At 40.4% G+C, this 20,539-nt stretch overlaps 1 protein-coding gene across 3 annotated transcripts; it reads right to left on the minus strand.

Moving 5' to 3' along the window:
• Positions 1-531: 531 nt before the first annotated feature.
• Positions 532-20,477, minus strand: LOC309386735 (prostaglandin reductase 1-like). 3 transcript variants are annotated; one of them, XM_081942473.1, is made up of 10 exons: positions 20,365-20,477; positions 17,771-17,886; positions 16,462-16,507; positions 15,766-15,825; positions 14,623-14,790; positions 8,989-9,106; positions 6,891-7,046; positions 5,621-5,726; positions 1,459-1,577; positions 532-908 (listed from the first exon to the last, which is right to left on the minus strand). In XM_081942473.1, the coding sequence occupies exons 2-10, from the start codon at positions 17,874-17,876 to the stop codon at positions 798-800; spliced, it is 990 nt and encodes a 329-aa protein (XP_081798599.1). In that variant the 5' UTR covers positions 17,877-17,886; positions 20,365-20,477; the 3' UTR covers positions 532-797. The 3 variants fall into 3 exon arrangements, with proteins under 3 accessions (XP_081798599.1, XP_081798597.1, XP_081798598.1); XM_081942471.1 differs by lacking the exon at positions 20,365-20,477 and adding an exon at positions 20,195-20,350; XM_081942472.1 differs by lacking the exon at positions 20,365-20,477 and adding an exon at positions 20,167-20,307.
• Between the last annotated feature and the right edge of the window lie 62 nt (positions 20,478-20,539).

A 20,539-nucleotide genomic window follows, 5' to 3' on the forward strand; every position in this document is an offset into this window, starting at 1 on the left:
CTATAAATCATAAGATACAAGCAAAGTTATAGTCATAAAAAGATAAGGAGCTAGGGAATAGGAAAAATATTTCACTGCCACTTAATATTTTGCTTTGTGAGAAATTTCGGTACAACTAGGTTCGTAACCTGAGGACTACCCGTATTGCACATTTTATACAATTGTGTGCCAAAATCATATCCTTCACCTTCTAGCAGAAATGCCCAGTTCCTTTGTTGATTTTCTGCTTGCCAAAAAGGCTTTTTCTACAACCCACAAAAGTTTTGTTCTCTAGCAGTGGGACATCATCTGGACAGCCACAGTAAGATTGAAGGTGAATAGCTGTAAATGCATATTTGTGTTTTATCTATTTTTATTCTCGTTACTGTTGTTTGCTTGTGAAAGCTATAGGGTAACAAATAAAACTGATTATGACATCTCAGGTTATTTGTCAACTAACAGAAGTTCACCCAACTGTCCATAATATGTATGAAAACAATATCTGGCTGTAGAAACTATTGATGGATAAGAAAGGATTCTGTATGCTTTGGCTTTTCAGACAGCTTCTTTTATTCAAACTGGATAACCTATTGAAAGAAAGATATAGCAAATCTTCTAAAAGGCATTTGTTTCTTTTGTCTTCAGACTTCACATGATAATCCTGATTTTCTGTGGTTTTGGCCACACTTGAAGCATGCTGGAGTGGTATAGTGGATTAGTTTAATCTTGGATCATTCTTGGTAAGAAGACAAGTCAGTCCGCAAGGAAGTGCAGATACAGCGATTTATAGTGTTTTCACAAGCCAAGCAGAGTGCCTTTTATACCTCTACTACTGCCTTTCCAAAGTTGTCTCCTTTGAGCATTCCCATAAACGCAGCTGGCATGTTTTCAAAACCCTTGGTGACGTCCTCGCGGCATTTAATTTTCCCCTATGCGAAAAGTGAAACATTCAAATGTATGCAGTTCTCCCTTGGGATTTAAAATCTAAGAATACATTTCTGCTCAACATAGCAAAGGGACAAGACGAAAGGAAAGCATGACACGTGTGCTTTAGAGACACACCCACAGCCACACATTACACTGGAGTACACGTAGGTCTATTCCTCAATGCATTCGAGAATAAAAATAATGAGCAATGCTCACAGTAACTCCTGCATGGTTTTTCTCTACAGACCAAAATCTTCCCTTGGCCAAGTAGTGTTGCAAAGGGCAGCAAGTGTAATATGTGGTTTTGAAGTGATGGACTTGGATAAGGGAGATGCAGGTTCTGTAGTCAATCGCAGAACTGACTGGGCTAATTATTCAGCCCAGCCAGTCTCAAAGGGTTGAACTTGCTATAAAATGAGGAGAGAGAATTCCCGTGGCATGCTACCTTGGGCTCCCAAGGGAAAGGTGAGGTATCAAAGTCTTCCCTTTGGATTACACACGAGAGGAAGGGAGGGAGAGGGAGAGACAGAGAGGCTTCTAATGTCAGCTTACCTCTTGAATCCATTTCAGTATTGCTTTCAACCCTTCCTCTCTCCTATCGCTCCAACGTGTGAATATAAAACCTTCCATGTACAGCTGTTTCAGGACCATGGGGACCTGCACAAATGGGCCTAGAAGAAAGTTCAGAGAAGAAAAAGTTAGGAAGGTTTGTTCTGTCATAGCATATCTCCAGAAGTGGTGCCACAACTTACCCGAAGGTTATCCAACATTGCATATGTCTTGTTTCCTTGTTTTTGCCCATTTGAAAAAAAAAGAGTATTTTCTCAACTATGGTCAACGTAGTGTGTCTCTTTCCAAATACGACCAAGTGTGCAAATAAAACATCAGCAAGGTTGCCCAAGGTTGTCAGGGTTCCAAGTAACACCCCTAATAAAAGAAGACTCCGGGCCTTGAAGTTCCTCAACGTTCCATTTTATTAGAGATGTCATATTGGCACATCTGAGGTAACCCAAATCTGAAAGCTTCCAGGTTTTCTCTACCCGAATCAAAATCAAAGTTCCTTCCCCTGCACCCACATGTCCATCACATGGTCCAATCAGGCACCATCCAAACTGGAGATGCCTCCCACTCACATCACTTCAGGTGCAGGGCAAGATGTCCTTGACTCTCTGAGAAAGGAATGTTATTTTGACTATATATCACCCATATTCCATATAACCCCCCCTCCCATTTTCCCACAGCAGAAAATACAATACAATACAATACAATACAATACAATACAATACAATAGTAGAGTTGGAAGGGACCTTGGAGGTCTTCTAGTCCAACCCCTTGCCTAGGCAGGAAACCCTATACCATTTCAGACAGATGGCTATCCAACATCTTCTTAAAGACTTCCAGTGTTGGGGCATTCACAACTTCTGGAGGCAAGCTGTTCCACTGATTAATTGTTCTAACTGTCAGGAAATTTCTCCTCAGTTCTAATGTGGCAGACCTGAAGGCCCGATGTAAAAAATGGCTTCCAGGCCTGACACCATCCTTTGTTTTGTGATCCAAGGCTCCTCCTGAACTAAATCCAGGCTGATTTTCTTGTTCAAATACAGCCAATTTTTGGTTTAGGCTGTAAAGGGAGGTCAAGAAAATGGCAGTGTTAAAGATATGTGAGAATCATTGGAATGAGTTGCTCTGAACGAGATAGCTGTGGCTCGGTCACATTTTATCAAACTAGACCGCAGGATTTTGCTGTTCTACTTGCATTGGTTATTTGTCTCATCCCTGTGAACACATGACTTGCTGTGCCATTTTTGTATAGCAGGTGACAAGTGTTTTAATGAAAACAGTGACATCTCACACAGCTGTCTCATCTTATCTCACTCTTTACCAACATACTGCATGCTTTTCTCATACTTAAACTGGCCCGTTGAATGTCTGTCTTGAACACAAACAGCCACAGGTAGACTATATTTGCAGGTCCTTGATCTTAGCTAGAGGTTCTCCTGAACCCCTGCAGACCCTCAGCAGCCCACCCCTGAGGCTATCCCATCATTTTCACCATAGACATAATTCCTTGTAGAAGTTACAACAAGCTATTAAGAAGTTTATTTGACTTTAACTTAGTTGTTTGAACCCAATTGTATCCAATTAGGAAGGACCACCTTTGAAGACCTGGGAACTCCAGCCAATATTCAGGATCTATATGCAGCAGAAATAGCAGCAGAATAGTGTTCTGAGCTATTTTTAGCAACAGTGGAAGTCTTATACCGCTACTTTCAAACCATTTAAAGAACCTCGAGCTAAGATCCCGCCCACCCTGCTACTCCCAGAAGTCCGCACGCAGCCCGTTTTGGGTGCAGGTAAGCACAGGGTGTGAATGGAGGCTCAGGGAGAGCAAAAAACGGCGGGCTTACCAGAAGTTCGGGAAGGCTGGAAACGGGGCCGTTTCTGGCTTCTGGAACCTGGGGAGGCTGTTTTCGCCCTCCTAGAGGCTCAAGGAAAGCCTCTGGAGCTTGGGGAGAGCAAAACCACCCTCCTCCCACCCACTGTGGTGCAGGAGGCTGACTAGGCCAAACCCAGCATGGCCATGTCCACCCAGCAACTGGGCAGGAGAACCCCTTGCTAAAAATTTTGAAGCCCACCCTGAGTAGCATAGTGTCTAAACCAGATTATTGATCAATTAAACTTTCCTGGCTGTAGCCTGGCAGAAAATAGAAATTAAGAGAGTCCTCATTTGAAATGGAAGCTGACAAACTGTATCTCCTGAGCTCATTGGAAAATTCAAGAGGACAGACATAATTAGGGACTGAATACCAAGGAACCGATTTTATACGGGTATCAAAGATCTTCCATGAAGAATATACAACTTTGGTCTCAGCAGGTGAAAGCACCAGACAAATCCTATCTGAGATTGGGAGATGAGCAGGATCTGTTTGGATGACAACCTGAATGGGAGACCATCAAAAATCCCACAATGGTCAGTTGGAATGCAAAGTTGAAAAGGCATCCAGGAAGACAATAACTTTCAGTTTTGTTGGTAACAAAATGCTAAACACCATCCGTGTCATAGTCACAAGTCACAATTAACACGAGGAAATGTTCAGCTTTTAAAATGCTACTATATAGTGTTTCCTAATAATCATGTACTTCTCCATAACTTCATGAGATTCAGAGAAAGATATTTAAGTACTTTGATTTTTATTGACTCTGGTTCTCAGAACCTTCTACACAAAATGGGGGGTTTCGTTTTTGGCTCAGTGTTGTGTGACTCTGGGGGGTTATTGAACAAACCAGATCCACGTAATCACTTCATGACTGGCCTCTAGTGGCCTGCAACAATTAGCATCATTCATTCACTTTCAAACATGCAAGTTCACAGTTGTTGTTGCCACATAGTCAGGTTACCCTGAATGAATTCTGTTTCAAAATAAAGGTTTTTTTTTGTTGAAAGGAAGAAAGAAAAAGAAAAAGGAAGAAAGAGAGAGGGAAAGAGGGGGGAAGGAGAGAGAGAAAGAAAGAAAGAAAGAAAGAAAGAAAGAAAGAAAGAAAGAAAGAAAGAGAGGGAGGAGAGAAAGAAAGAAGGAAAAAGGAAGGAAGGAAGGAAGAGGAGAGAGAGAGAGAAAGAAAGAAAGAAGAGGGAGGACAGAGGGAAGGAAGGAAAAAGGAAGAAAGGGAGAGAAAGAGGGAAAAAAAGAAAAAAGAGAAGGGAGGGAGAGAGCGCTAAGAAAGATTGGATCTGGTTAGTGCCTGAATCAGAAACTAGTTAGGAACATTTAGCTGGTGCAGAGTGCATCAGCGTGGGTAGTTTTGGTGGTCCTATGATACCACTGTTCTGTCAGCTGCATTAGTTACCAGTCTGCTTCTGGGTGCAATTCAAGGTGTTGGTGATCACCTTTAAAGCCCTTCATGGCATAGGTCCAGGTTATTCACCCCACTGGGATTGGCTTGTACCACTCATGTCGGCAGAGCAAGTATACTATGGGTCCCATCAGCCCTATTATTCCAGATGATGGGGTCCAGGAGGAGGGCCTTCTCTGCTGTTGCTCCTGCCCTCTAGAACAGCTTGCCCCCTCCCCCATGTGAGGTTGACTGCAACCTTCTAGCTTTTCATAAGGGCCGAAAGACATGCATTTGTTATGTGTTAAATTAAAATTAAGAGAACAATATAATAACAATATTGATCTTTTAGAATGTTTATCATTAGTATTTGACGGTAACTTAAATATTGATTATTCATTTAAATTTAAAACACTGCTGTATTATTATCTCTGTATGCTGAAATACTTGGAGGTCATCTTTGTTATATATTTGTTTGTTGTATGTTTGTCACTTTTTAATCTGTCCTGTTATTCCCCTGCTTCCCCCCCCCCCACAGTTTGCATTTTAATGTTTGATTTTGAACCTCAATAACAACATTTATAAGAAACAAGAGAAGAAAAGGGAGGAATAGAGAAGGAGGAAGGGGAAGGAGAAGAAAGAGAAGAAGAAAGGAGAAGGATAAAGAAAAGGAAGGAGGAGGAGGAGGGGAGAAGAAGAGGAAGGGGAAGGGGAAGGAGAAGAAGAAGAAGAAGAAGAAGAAGAAGAAGAAGAAGAAGAAGAAGAAGAAGAAGAAGAAGAAGAAGAAGAAGAAGAAGAAGAAGAAGAAGAAGAAGAAGAAGAAGAAGAAGAAGAAGAAGAAGAAGAAAGCAAACAGCATGCAGAAAGAAAAATAGTTTTTTACCTTTCTTGAGCTGGGTGTCATTATACAAGGAGATAGCACCACACACCGCAATTCTCCCAAATGTATTCATTTGCTCCAAAACAACACTGGAAAATTCTCCTCCCACCTGGTGGAGACAAAGACAACACAACATTTGCTGAGACTAAAATACTCAGAGGAGGGATATTGTTGACTGATCTACATGGAATTATTTTGAAAGAGCTCAACTAATACCCACAATCTGTTCTTAGAAACAGAGATCACAGGAACAAAATGTAGGATTTTGCTTTGGGAATTTCAGGCACTTAAACATCTCCCAATCGAAGGAAACAGGAGGTCACATCTAATACTAAGGCCGTGAATTTTCAGTTCTGCCATAAAAGTTTCCCTTCCACTTTTCTTTTTGGCAAGTCTACCTAAAACTGCTCCGCGTAAACTGCTAATCCAGCAGGTGAGTTCTGGAAAACCAGAATAGGTTGAAAAAGAGAGGACAAATTTGAGCTGCCAGTGAATTTCCTTCTGCTGGATAGAAATAATCACGTAACACCTTCACTGATTTTTCACAAAAATGGCATCAAAAGACAAAATACTGTTGCTCTGATCAAGTATTTTGGTGAATGTAAAAGAGGAGATGGGGGGGGGGGTTACCTCTGAGAATGACTAAAGATACTGTACAAGCTGTTGTGAGTGAGAGGGCCTTCAGAGCCCAGGGAGGATGTTTTCGCTCTCCCAGAGGCTCAAGAAAAGCCTCCGGAACTTGGGGAAGGAGAAAAGGGCCCCAACACCACCGTGGTGCAGAGGCTGACTAGGCCACGCCCACCATGGCCACGCCCACCCAACAATCGGGCAGAGAACCCATTGTTAAATTTTTTGAAGCCTACCCCTGGCTGCACCCATATAATGAGGGTCACACATACACATACTTCAGTGATTCATGCCTACACTGAAAAATGATATCTAGAAGGCTCAGGGGAGATATGGAGTTGTCCGTTTAGCTCCCAGAGAAGCCAGTTTTTAAAATCTTAGTTTTGCAATTATTGCCATTAAGTATGCACTTTACATTATGCAAGGAGACCAATGGTGTATTGCCCTGGAGAGAGGAATGCAAGGGATGAGAGGGGTGTCCCAAAATATTAAAAAGCCTGACTTAGGGACTGCAGGAGAGACTTAAGGATGAAGGGCTGGTTTTCTTTGCCTGGGCCAAAGCAGCTTTCAACGACAGGGAGTTCCTTCGATCAGCTTCCCTTCCTATCTTAGGCCACTTCAAAGCTGAGCTCCGTCTTGTACGTACGTTATCAAAATAGCAGTCGTAGCCATCGGGGGAAGCGTCCCTCAGGGCCTGCTCCAGGGATGTCACCGTTTTATAGTTAAAGACTTCGTCAAAGCCAAGCTCCTTAAGGTAATCCAACTTTTTATCGGAGCCCGCAGTGCCGACCACTTTACAACCCTGCCAGTTAAAAAACAACAACAACAGTGAAGGACAAGTTCCTTGGCAAGGCTATGAAAGTTTCTTCATAAACCACCTTCAACAGATAGCGATGACAGGCAGGCAGAGATGGACAGGAGAGATTGGATTGGGTTCACTTGATTAAAATGGATAGAGATAGCTGTGGGGCAGGGAGGGAGAGAAAGAGCAAGAGAGAAAAACTTTATCATAGTAGAAGCCTTTTCAAAAAGGATGTGTTAGCAAGTAAAAACCAAAGCAACACCCAAGAATTATAATTACGGTGTGGTCAAGGTGTGAGATATAGTAAAACAAAAGGCCATGTGAGCAGAAATAAAATCCCATTGATCACGTAGAGAGTAACATGGCTGTGGGGCACAAAACTAAGAATAGCGAGTTTTCCAAACTGAATTCTTTATTGTTTCACATCTATCGAAAAAAGCCTGCTAGACTGAGGATTCTGTTTTCTGCACCTACTGTGAACTATTAGGGAGGATCTGTCTTCATCCTCTTTCTCTCACACAAAATATCTGGGCTGAGTTGCCTTTTACTCCTCTGGAATGCTCCTCCCTCCTGGGAATCCCTACGTACCATCACAGTGACACTTAAAAGAATAACACCAACTTTTTATGGAAGAAACTTCCACAGATAATCAAATTAAATTAATTGCAATAAAAACACAGCTAAATGACATTTGCCCACTGGAGCAAAACACACCAAAGCCACATGGAATAAAAATAGGTTGGCAGTGTTAAAAGACATATCTCCTCTATGGAGAGAGTGTATTGAAAAGATGCTATGGATGGAACAAGTGTTACCTGACACAATTGAGAGTAAGTTGAATATAAATTTTAAAACAACAGGATGCAAGAATGACATAGAAAAAGATGTTACACTGAACATACAAAAGACACCAAATGATGTCTTAATAATCAAAATAGATGAAGTGAATTTCAAAATAAGCTTATTAAACTTTTGCAGAATTGTATAGAAAGGGACAAAGAAAAAAAAAGATAAGAATCATGGGAGGCTGTCAAACTCCCTGCCCCCAGATCGGATGCATCACACACTGGCCACACCCATGCCCGGTTTAGCAAAGGGGGGAAAAGTCCCGATACGTTATATGACGACGTGAGTTTGACACCCTGTTCTATGACTTCATCTGAAAGGTGTTGAAACAAAAGGAAGGAATATGAAATTTTATTTATGTTATCGAAGTTAAAATGGATGTTACCTCTGGTAGCCATTAATAGACTTTTGCTAACCACATGGCCAAAATGATGAGATTTTGTAGATTTGTTTATAAATAAGAGTTGGGCTATTGAGAAGAGATCATTGATCATTGATATTGAAGTGACATTGAGAAGAGATGGTGGTAGTGTAAGAAAAGGTGATAAGTTTCTAAAATTGTTTATACTTATCTTGAAATAGGAAAGTTATTTCTTTATGTAGTTCTTATTGTATTTTTAATTTTTGTTTTTTTATATTTTTAATCGTTTTTTGCATCTTCAATTTTCTCTCATTTTTTCTTTTGTATTAGTTTCTACTGTTGTAAATTGTAATCTTTAATAACGATTAAAAAGAGTACTTTTCTGGATGCAAAGAATGAATATAGACATCCTATAGAAGCCACAGTGATATCCCCAAAACATTATAAAAATGAGAATAATGTAATTGGCATAAGTCACATCATGTTTCGATGCGAAGGTTATACAGTGTGTAGTTGGGTTCAATGAGTGATGCGTGATGTCAGGTATCATATTCCCCCCATCCCATGACTAAATGGGTATGTTGCAAATGAGGTATTTATGTGCAGAATCTTCCCTATCAATCAATCAATCAAAGCACGTGGAGGTAAATAGACCAGAGATAAGCAAACCAGAGCTTTCCATTGATCAGGCTCTTGGAAGTTGAAGTCAGTCCAAAACGTTTCATATCCACCTACCTTAATTTTAGCAATCTGCCCAACCACGCTGCCCACAGCACCGGCTGCTGAATTAACTAGGACAGTTTCTCCTGGTTTGGGCCTACAGAGTTCAAGTAGGCCAAAGTAGGCCGTAAAACTGGAAAAGGAATTAAAAGTTTGTGCAATTAAACAGTGACACCATGATGTGTCCAAAACATAAAAATCAAATAGGACTCAAATACGAACATTCACCACTAATGGGAATAACCTGATTACGTGCAACGAATGTCTTTAAAAGCACCACAGAATAAGGTGACATCCCTCAACCTTGAGGGCTAGTAAACACAATAGGAATTTTGAAATAATACCAATAGTCTTATTGTCTTTTAAATTCAGTTTGTTTTTTGGGATATGGATTTATTTATTTATTTTAACTTTTGTGATGTGTGTTTTTTAATGTTGTACGCCGCCTGAGTCCTTTTGGAGAAGGGCGGCATATAAATACAAACAAACAAACAAACAAACAAACAAACAATAGTCCTCAACTTACAACAGTTCATTTAGTGACTGTTCAGAGCAGAGGTGGTTTGCTGCCGGTTCGGTCCGGTTCGGCTGAACCGGTAGTGGTGATCAGGCCTGAGTGGCAGAACTGGCAGCAAAACATGCGCTCAGCGAACTGATAGTAAATCGGTTAGGAACCCACCACCAGTTCAGAGTTACTGCGGAACTGAAAAAAAAGGGACTTATGTTTTTTACGCTTATGATTGGTACAGCATCCCCATGGTCACATAATCAAAATTCGGATTCTTAATACAATACAATACAATACAATACAATACAATACAATACAATACAATACAATACAATACAATACAATACAATACAATACAATAGTAGAGTTGGAAGGGACCTTGGAGGTCTTCTAGTCCAACCCCCTGCCTAGGCAGGAAACCTTGGCCACTGGTTCATATTTATGATGGTTGCAGTGTGATCAACTTTTGCGAGCTTCTGACAAGCAAAATCAATCAGGTAGCCAGATTCACTTAACAACTGTGTTCGTAATTTAACAACTGCAGTGATTCACTTAACAACTGTGGCAAGAGAGGTTGTAAAATGGGATAAAACTCACTTAACAACTTCCTCCTCACTTAGTAACCTATCCACTGTAAGTTTTCAAATACTTTCGCTCACCTCAGGAACAACAAGGTTTTATGGATTTGTTTATGAATACGGGGTTATGGGAAGAAGAGATCATTGTTTGTATTATAAGAGAAGGTGATAATTTAGTAAAATTATAAGTTACTATATTTGTTATCTTGAAATAGGGAAAGTCACCCCTTTATGACTTTATAACTAATAGGCAGCTATATATACAATTTCTAAAATAAATAAATAAGTAAATAAGTAAATAAATAAATAAATAAATAAATAAATAAATAAATAAATAAATAAATAAATAAATAAATAAATAAATAAATAAATAAATAAATAAATAAATAAATAAATAAATAATAAATAAATAAATAAATAAATAAATAAATAAATAAATAAATACAAAGAATTTAAAAATTCTGTGAAAATACCAAGAAGAAAGATAGGAAGGAAAGGAAACAAAGAGAAAGGGAAAGGAAAAGGGGAAGGGGAGGAAGAAAGGGAAGAGAAGGAGAGGAAAGAGGAAAAAGGAAAAGAGCTGAGATTAACTAAAATGAACTAGAATATTCTTTGGAACAGTTATTTAACATTTAACATTTCCTGAATATATTAGCCAGTTTTTAGCCAGGATCTGTATTAGGGACACCTATCTACCCTCTCAGATTCCCTCCATCACCTTACCTATGTCTGCCATTCTGTGGGCAGGTGGGTCAACTTCAGGGGTGGGTTCCTGCCAGTTCTAACCTCTTCTATAGAAGAGGTTCCACAAATCTACAGTGTCGTTTAGAACCGGTTCCAGCTCCCTCCCCCCGTCTGTCCGCACATCATCAAGATGAAGAGCAAGAGAAGGAATTCTGGGAGTTGAAGTCCACAAGTCTTAAAACTGTCAAGTTTGAACACCCCTGGGGGTTTTTTCTAAAGGGTTAGGGGTGCAAGGGTCTTGTAACTTGACAGCTTTAAGACTTGCACACTCCAATGCCAGAGTTCCTGAGCCAACATGACTGGAGGAGGAATTCTGGGAGCTGAAGTCCACAAGTCTTAAAGCTGTGAACACCCCTGGGGTTTCTTTTCTAAAGGGTTAGGGGTGCAAGGGTCTTGTAACTTGACAGCTTTAAGACTTGCATGCTTCAAATGCCAGAGTTTCTGAGCCAACATTTTGATTGCTAAGCAAGAGCGTTGTTAAGTGAGTTTCACCACATTTTACAAGTTGGCCATGCCCACCCAGTCACATGACTGCCAAGCCAGTCCCACCCAGTCACATGACTGGCAAGCCACTCCCACAAAGCAGGCCACACCTATAGAAGAGGTTCTAAAAATTTTGAAACCCACCACTGGTCAACTTCCAAAAATTGGAATGCAGATGCCTAGAATTTCATTTTCTAAAAAACGTCCTCAATTTGCACCTAATCCTGACACAAACATGTCCTAGCAAGGTATTCTTGCTACTGTGAGTCACTGCCTTCATTTTAGCCCCAGCCTGACAGTAAGCTAAGTCTTAAATCACATGAAGCTATTCCAGCTTTACATTAGTGTTTCCTCTTTCTGCTGGTAGAAGCCCAAAACTATTTCAATTTGTGTGAAATCTGAGATGCTTCCCCATTTCTCCTGTAGGTGGCACCATGGAATAACCGAAGGGGAAAATATGAGAGATCCACCTCATATCTCTTGTCTATTGGGGGCTGAGGTGGCACCTCTCCTTGTGTCCCAAATACTAACTTCGACCACCCATCTTTTTTTTCTATTGGGGGAAAGGGTAGACAAAGCTGAAAAGCAGAAGAGCTGCCTTTCTCAGAGTGCTGGCAATCAGCTTCTGGGTGACTTGGCTTTGACAGAGGTTGAATATTTTTTCAGAAAATCAGCTAAGAGGGTCACCAATCTGTGGAAGCTGCACTGTAAGGACTCTCTCCCCCTTTACTGGTAAAGTCTATTAACCTGAGGCTCAGTGATTCCTTAAGCTGGGGAGGACTGGTTTTAACTGAAGGCTAAATCGACCAATCAAGACATCTGTCAAAACCAGTCACCCATCCAAGCAGTGCTGCTATTGGGCAGATGGTCACATTTTGAAAATGGGAAGGGTGAAAAACCAGTGGGTTTTATCAAGACTTTGCTTAGCACACCTTATCCAGAAAAGATAGCACCAGGTCTGTGATGGCAAATCTATGGCACGCATACCACAGGTGGCACACGGAGCCATTTGTTAGGGCACACGAGGCATTGCCCTGTCAGCTGGCCAGCATGCATGCCTCTTGAAGGCTCCGGAGCTCAAAAATCGGCCTTACGGACAAACCGGAAGTTACCATTCCCAAACTTCTGGGTTCCCCATAGGTCCGTTTTTCACCCTCCAGAGCCTTCCGGGAAGCTCATGAGGCCTCTGGAGGGTGTCCGGAGGCAGAGGCAGGGGAGGCTTTCACCTTCCCCAGGCTCCTAGAAAGCCTCTGGAGCCTGGGGAGGGCAAAAAAAACGTGCCAAAAGCATGTATGTGTGTGTGCTGGTCGTGCACGCATGCACACGGGGGGGGGCATGCCCGTGCACGACCCACCCCCCCTGTGCTCCCTCCACTTTTGGCATGGGAGCCAAAAAAGGTTCGCCATCACTGCACCAGGTGGTACAAACCCAGAACAATGATTATTCGAGTCATTGGAGGGATCGGCAGTGGGGACAGCAAGCTTTTTGCCAACACAGGTAGTCCTCAATTTACAACAGTTTGTTTAGTGTCCATTCAAAGTTACAATGGCACTGAAAAAAGTGACTTATGACCATTTTTCACACATGACTATTGCAGGAACCCCTGGGTCACAATCCTAGATGCTTGGAAACTAGTTCATATGTATGACAGTTACAGGTCCTGGGGTCATGTGATCACCTTTTGTGACCCTCTGACAAGCAAGTCAATGAGGAAGCCAGATTCACTTAACAACTGCAGTGATTCATGTAACAACTGTTGCAAGAATGATCGTAAAACAGGACAAAACTCACTTAACAAATGTCTTGCTTAGGAACAGAAATGTTAGGCTCAATTATGATCTTAAATCGAGGACTAACTGTATAACCTTTTCTGCTAGCCTAATGGACAGCACTTTAACTGAACCATGCAGAACGGACCTAAAAATAAATCCAGGAAAATTTGGAAATGAAGCTGATGTTTGAGGCTGGCATTTTCTTTTTTAACATTGTAGTTTTTTGTTTAATTTAGTTATAAGATAAAGATGGATCGATGGGAAAATATGTGGCTGAAAGGCCTAAAATTCACTGTAAGTTATCATGTAAAAGAAAATACTATTACAAAATTGTATGCCATTGAAATATGACAGCAGAAAAACTTTCTAGAATATATAAAGGTATTTCAAATACATGTTGGAAATATGAAACCATGAAAGGTAAATTTTCATGCTTGGTATATCTGTAAAAAGGCCAGAAATTTTTGGGTTCAAATACACACGACGATACAAAGAAATGTAAATATTAGGACTTAGTTGGAACCAGAACCTTTCAGTTACAGACCTCTGTTTTTATACATGGTAAATGCAGCAAGATTATTATACTGTATGCATAAAACTCTGAAATACCTACAAAGGGGGAATGGTTGGTAAAGGCGACAAAATGTGCAGGGATGGCAAAATTGACTTGGAAAAGGCAATAACTATGTTGTGTAAAAGAGCAGGCAGAGCTAGGGTGGGGTGAAGTTAAACAGGTCATCAGCTTAGTATCCTTACATTACCACAAATGATCCATATCCAGCCCTCTTAGAATTCCACTGAACCTTATCTAGCACCAATTTAGTGCTGACCGTTAATTGACTGGATGCTTGTGTGTAGGCTTGAATAAATCTTCTATGTTGCAACCTAACATACAATCCTGATCCTTTGCGCCTGACAACTCTTAGTGACCGGAAACCCTATTTGTACTTTTTGCTGAAAGGAGAAAAAAAATGAACTTATGAAATATGGGTCAAATGATTAGAAAAGATAGAATATGGGAAGAGGAAACCTGTTATGCAATCTTAAGAAGGCTAAAGATAAATACGTTTATTATAACTACTGTTAAAAAAAATGTCTGGAGCTATTTATTTATATTTATATTTAGTTATTTATTTCTTTTTTCATTTACTTATCATTTTTACTTTAGATCCTTTTTTTCTTTACATTTGTATTGTTTTTACTTTGCAAAAAACCTCTAAATTATTTTTAAAAAGAACATAAAAAACAAACACACTCAGGGGGGCCATGGGACTTGGTTAGGACTCAAAAAGACATTTCTGGTCATACTGATGTTCAGGGATCCTGCATAGGTAATCAGGGAATGAAGAATTAGGCTGACATCCTCTGAATACTTAAGGACATACAGTACCTTTCCCAGGTAAAAGGTATTTTTCACATAGGCTCCAATTGTGGAACCATCAACCTTAGCTTTTTTGACCTATGCAGCACCATGTTCAGCTGAAGTCCCATGTAGCAGAATTCAAAGACTGGGTTATAATCCATCACATTACCTCCATCAAATACATGATTAGGGTACACTTACCCTGGCATGCCAATTGTTCCAAGAGCCAATGACCTTGGAAGATTTTCTGGCCAATTTGGAAGCAGTGGTGATAGATCTTTGCCATCGGAAATAAAATGTGTGGTCCAGCCCCCATTTGCCACAACAAAGGTTCCTACAGGAAATGAAGGATTTGTGCTTTCCAAAATCCTTTGAAAAGAACACAGGTACCTAGTTACACTAGTCAACAAAGAAACTTGCAAACAAATTGCAAACCCACAACCAGTTTTTAATAATTTTGTCTCACTCTCTAGGACGGAGCAGTGTAACTCACAATCTGACACTAAATCATCACAGGGAAATTTTATGTTGAAAGTGCTATGAGAACATTCTGGCCGTATTTCAAAGCATTCCTATTATTCTGTAAAGCCCTGAATAGCTTTGAAATATCTAAAGCAGCATTTCCTTCCATCATTTGAAAAGAGGCCCCAGAAGAGAAGCCAGTCATCGTCCCTGAATTGGAATATTTTCAATATCAAGTGAAGAACTTTGCATGCATTCAGAACTTGATGCTATTACTTTTATCAGTTTTTCCCACTGAATCTTTTGTTAATGTTTTTTTCAGGTATCCTTGGAACAACACCAACGACACAGCTTGCTTTATGGTAGTTTCTGTTGGAATATTCTTAATTATGCATTTGTTTTCTTCAATTCAGACAAAGCCCCGAAGTCTATCAAATTGACAGGACTTATTATTTATTAGTAGTTGATAACCCGCAATTGCCTGGGTATTTATTTATAGGATGAAAATGTCCAGGCCAAACGTAATTTCTAATGTTGGATTTTCTCCCTTACCAGAGGGAGCCCTCTTGTGGAGTACTGTGAAGCCGTTACCATGGCAACTCCACTGTGCTGTACAGTAGAAGCCATTTTACGGCAGTACTGTAGAAGGATTTTAAGGCACAACAGGCTGTATTTTAACAGAACATACACACACCGAGGGCTGTTAGGGGTGTCCTTTCACAATTTCTTTGATTCAACTCACACTTGTTTCCAACAGAAAACAGATACAAATGTGGATGTTGTTTTACTCTTCATTTTATTGCCCAATGCCCAATAACTTCACCTGGAAGAAAGGAAGACCAACAGTTTGTGGAACAGGAAATAAATCAAGGTAGATTTTACCTTGCAACCTGGGACCCTATCATAGTGTCCCCTTCCTTCATCTCTGTCTTACTGTATACTCTGCAAAACAAAAATGAAGCAAAAGTCAACGTATGAATTTTTGTTTAAAGAAATACATGGGACCAATTAATGACTGGCATGATTGACAGGCTTAATTCACATTAGGGCAGAGGGACATAAATGTAAGTGATTTAACTTGGACTCATGTCAAACTCATGTTTTGTATTCAGCAGCAGAGGCTGCTTATTTAGGTCCCATAAAAATACATAATTAGACATCAATACAAATTACAACAAATTGAGGGAATTCTTCTTTCAGGACACAATGTAGGTACCTGTTTGCACTGCATCAAAAGCCTTTTGGTGTGTTCAAACAATGACTAAATGCTCTATTTCTGCAGACCATGAGAAACCACAAAAATATGCCAGTATAATTTGTTTTGGCTAATTGTCTTTGGCTAGAACAGCCAAGCTATTATTGCATATGATGGACAGCTTAGCCATCCATCATATCTAACAATAGCATTTTTGAAGTATAATCCTTGGGACACGTATATTTGCCTTCATTCATACTGTCTGCTGCTAGAGAAAAGGCAGTTGAGAGATGACTAAATTACAATAATTAGGAGAAAAGATCACTGGTCAGAATAAACTGGGGTTTTAGTATTGAAACACAAAGTCAAACAAACTGTAGTACCTCATATAGGGATCAACACTGAGAAACGTACTTTCAAGCAGCATCTCTGAAACAAAGAAGAAAAGATTATGACAGAGCTAATGTACTACTGGAGAGAAAACTATCATTTGATAATCTTCTGTTTTCTTTTAAAAGAAACCAGGAAGGAGTGGACAGAATATCGGAGAAGTCCACTAATCTGGAAATGCAATCTATGTGTCAGCGTTCCAATGAATCCCCTAATAAAACCATGCGTCTCTAGCCAAGCTTCAATAGAAATCCAGCTATTTATTAGGAACAACATGTCGGCACATACCCAAGTGAAGCCAACTCTGACCCCACGTAATTTATGACCCAATTATGACCCTGTTTCCCCCCTCCCCCCAGAGTGTGTCATAAATCACATTCTCCAACCGGAGCACTTTCCCGGGCTGTAGAGATCACACCTCTCTGGCTGCTGTGGGTAAGCTGGGAGACAGCCTTGAAAAAGATATGCCTGGAATGTGCTTCGGTTTGTGACTGCCATGCTGCATCGTCAGTTTTCCATCCCTCCTTGCCTTTGGCAATTCAAGAGCAGGCCAGGGATGCTTTTTGAGTTGATATTATGTACATGAGGGAAAGAGTTTCTTTATCCCATGCCATTTTACAATTATACAAAATGTGTAGTTTTATACTATGTTTCTATTAAAATTCTTATTGTTACAAGCAATAAGAAAAAAACAAGTAAAAAATGGAAATACATTATACCAATAAAGGGAATAGCAAGGAATTACACATTTCAAAATATTTGTTTTATTTGTTTATTCATTCAGTTAGAGGACTGGGATGGAGAGCAAAAAAACCTAGAGATTTTGGAGTTGGGTGAATAAATATTAAAGCATGTCCAACAGCATTCTTTTCGTGTAAGTTGTGTGATGTTTTTCTCAATGAATTTTTCTGACCAAATTATGTAAGAGCAGGTCACGTCAAAAACATATTTTCTAAATTCATCAACTTAACACTGAAAACAGTCTTTCATCTTATATAGTCACATCCAAACACTCTCGCCCCATGATTTAATTTAATTTAATTTTACTGTTTCCACATTCATTTGTGAATTAAAAAAAAAGTCAACAGTCATATATGAATTTTTAGGATTTATATGCCCCCTCAATTAACATCTTTGAAGGCACTTGTCATCATGCAATTTTTCAAAGCACTTTTCTTAGTGTAATATATTTAATGTTTTCTGCAAGATATGCATCTTTTTTAAAAAAATAACACACTAGGACAAAGGTTGTTGACATGCGGAACGTGTAATACAAATGCACAATCAAGTGATTCCTCTTACCTCCATCGTTTAGACCTGGTAGGTTTATCTCTATTAATTCAAAGTCACTCTGCTTAGGAAACCCTTCAAAATGCTTCTTCAGGATCCAAGCCTTTGCCCTCACCATTGTCCACAACCTGAATGATTAAATAAGAATTTGGCTTCTTTAAAGCAATAGCACTGAGACTTATATACCGCTTCACAGTGTTTTACAGCCTTCTCTAAGAGGTTTACAGGGTCAGCATATTGTCCCCAACAATCTGGGTTCCTCATTTTACCCACCTCAGAAGGACAGAAGGCTGAGTCAACCTTGAGCCAGAGAGAATCGAACTGCAGGCAGTGGGCAGAGTCAGCCTGCAATACTGCATTCTAACCCTGCACCACCATGGCTCTTGTTTTTCCTTTAGTGCAGTGATTTCCTGAAGTTTAGATTCCCAAGAATTATTTTTCTCCTGGCCAAAGCTGGCAATATCTTTCACTCAGAAAGTCCCAGATTTGTTTTATTATTTCTAGAACAATAGATGCCCTCAATGCAGGCAGAGGACAATCCAATTCACAACACATGCCCCTTATAAATACAGGTAGTCCTTGACTTACAACAGCTCACTTAGTGACCGTTACCAAGTTACAGCAGCACTGAAAAAAGTAACTTGCGATGATTTTTCACACTTATGACCGTTGCAGCATCCTCATGGCCACGTGACTTACATTTGGATGCTTGACAACTGACTCATATTTATGTCGTTTGCAGTGTCCCGGGATCATGCAATCACCTTTTGTGAGGGCTACTTGGATACAGTTAGAGCTGATAAAACGAAAAGATCAAGTACATTCAATCCCTACTTGCATGTATATTAGTAACAGCCTCAGAAACAGACTGCATCAGAGGTGGTATTCAGCCAGTTCTGGCAGGTTCTGGAGAACCGGTAGTGGAACTTTTGAGTAGTTCAGAGAACTGGCAAATAGGTTGTCCCAGCCCCCCCCCTTCCGCTGCCACCCAGCTGATCTACTTGCCCGGAACAGGAGAACGGAGCTGGAAAGCAGGTTAGTGGGGTGGGGGGAATGGGGATTTTGCAGTAACCTTCCCCTGCCATGCCCACCAAGCCACGCCCACAGAACTGGTAGTAAAAAAAATTGAATCCCACCACTGCACGCAACTCCATGCCCAACATTACTTTCCACCACACAAAAAGTCACTTTGGTGAAGAGAAATGAGAGAGAAATACGGTGGGGTTCCTCCATGAATAACTCCATGTGTGTTAAGTCAAAATGATCCGAAGTCAACATAAATCATGATTTGAACATAACTATGTTAATAGATTTTTTCAAAAAAAATTAGATTAGCATTCTGTGACCACAGCTGTTTCTTGGAACTCATGGCTTAGTGCGATTTGTGAATCAAGAGAATTGTGGCATACTCAATGAACCATGGTTAATCTGCAGTCTATTTTATTTTATTCAAAAAGTCAACAATTTTTTAAAAAAACATCAAAGTTAACCTGCAGTTTCCTATGATATGCAAACTCATCGTTAATTTCAACAGTTATTTCTCCTAGATTTTGTTACTTTTAATACTTGCTTACCTTTCTCCAGTTTAGGGTGCAATCCTACACTCACTCCTCTAAAGATCAGCCCCCTCTGAATCCAGTGAGACTTTAATGAAATCTTTTAAGACCATTCATTTTGAAAGGTTAAAACATATTCTTTTGTGGGACTGAATGAAATTTTAAAAAACCGGCATTGCCAATTGCTCCCCAATTTAAAAGTTCATGTGATTTTCCCACTGCAATACTTTATTTTCATACTGCAAATGTTTGGTTTTCTAGATCAACCCCTCCTCCCCCAATACATACATTAAACACTATACAGTAACAGAGTTGGAAGGGACTTTGGAGGTCATCTAGTCCAACCCCCTGCTCACGCAGACGACCTATCCTAGGGATTCGAACCACCGAGCTTTCTGATCGACAAGCTCAGTGTCTCAGCCACTAAACCATTAAGTCACGCTAACTTTTAACCTTTAAATTTAACATTTAAGAGCATTTCTATTCATCACTTGATACACACACCCGTCCCCCCGGGGGGGGGGGGTTGGTGTGTGTGTGTGTGTGTGTGTGTGTGTGTGTGTGTGTGTGTGTGTGTAAAAGTAAATATCTACACGAATCGGCCAACCATTTGTTGTATAAGACAGCCACCAAGCTCTCCCCTCGGGCGAACAAGCCCATTTTTTTTTTATTTCTATTATTAAAAAAACACAACAAAACACCCCGATCTTCTTAAAACGGGCAGCGTGGAAAACCCAACCCAACGAAAGGTCGCCTCTCCCTGCTTGGGCTGGGGGTTGGACTAGATGACCTACAAGCTCCCTTCCCATTCTGTGCGTCTGAGTATGTCTATTGTTCCAGTCCGCCGCTCACCCGGGTCCCCGCGGCTCAATCGACTAACCTGCGCGGCAACCCGAAGCAAATCCTATTGTGCAAATTCCCGAAGCGAATCGCTTCCTTCTCCTTTCCGTCAACTGCTCGGATTTGGGAGGCGAGTTGGCTGACAGCTGTTTAAATTTTTGTGCAACTTCTTCGCGCAAAGCCTCCCCTCAAAGCTACGCAGTTATCAACCTGTTGGGAAAGGCAAGGCTCTAGTAGCAGCTTATCTGCTCCCCGGACCTTTTTGCAGGCGGGCGTGTTCTGCCATCGCCCTGCATCAAAACGAAGACCCGCCTCGTTTTAAACGTTAACTTCCTTTTCAAAGGGGATCGGCTTTACAGATTAAGGGAGCTATAAAGTTTTTGAG

The sequence above is a fragment of the Natrix helvetica genome (genome assembly GCF_964273705.1).
Source record: "Natrix helvetica genome assembly, chromosome: 2".
Lineage (NCBI taxonomy): Eukaryota > Metazoa > Chordata > Lepidosauria > Squamata > Natricidae > Natrix > Natrix helvetica.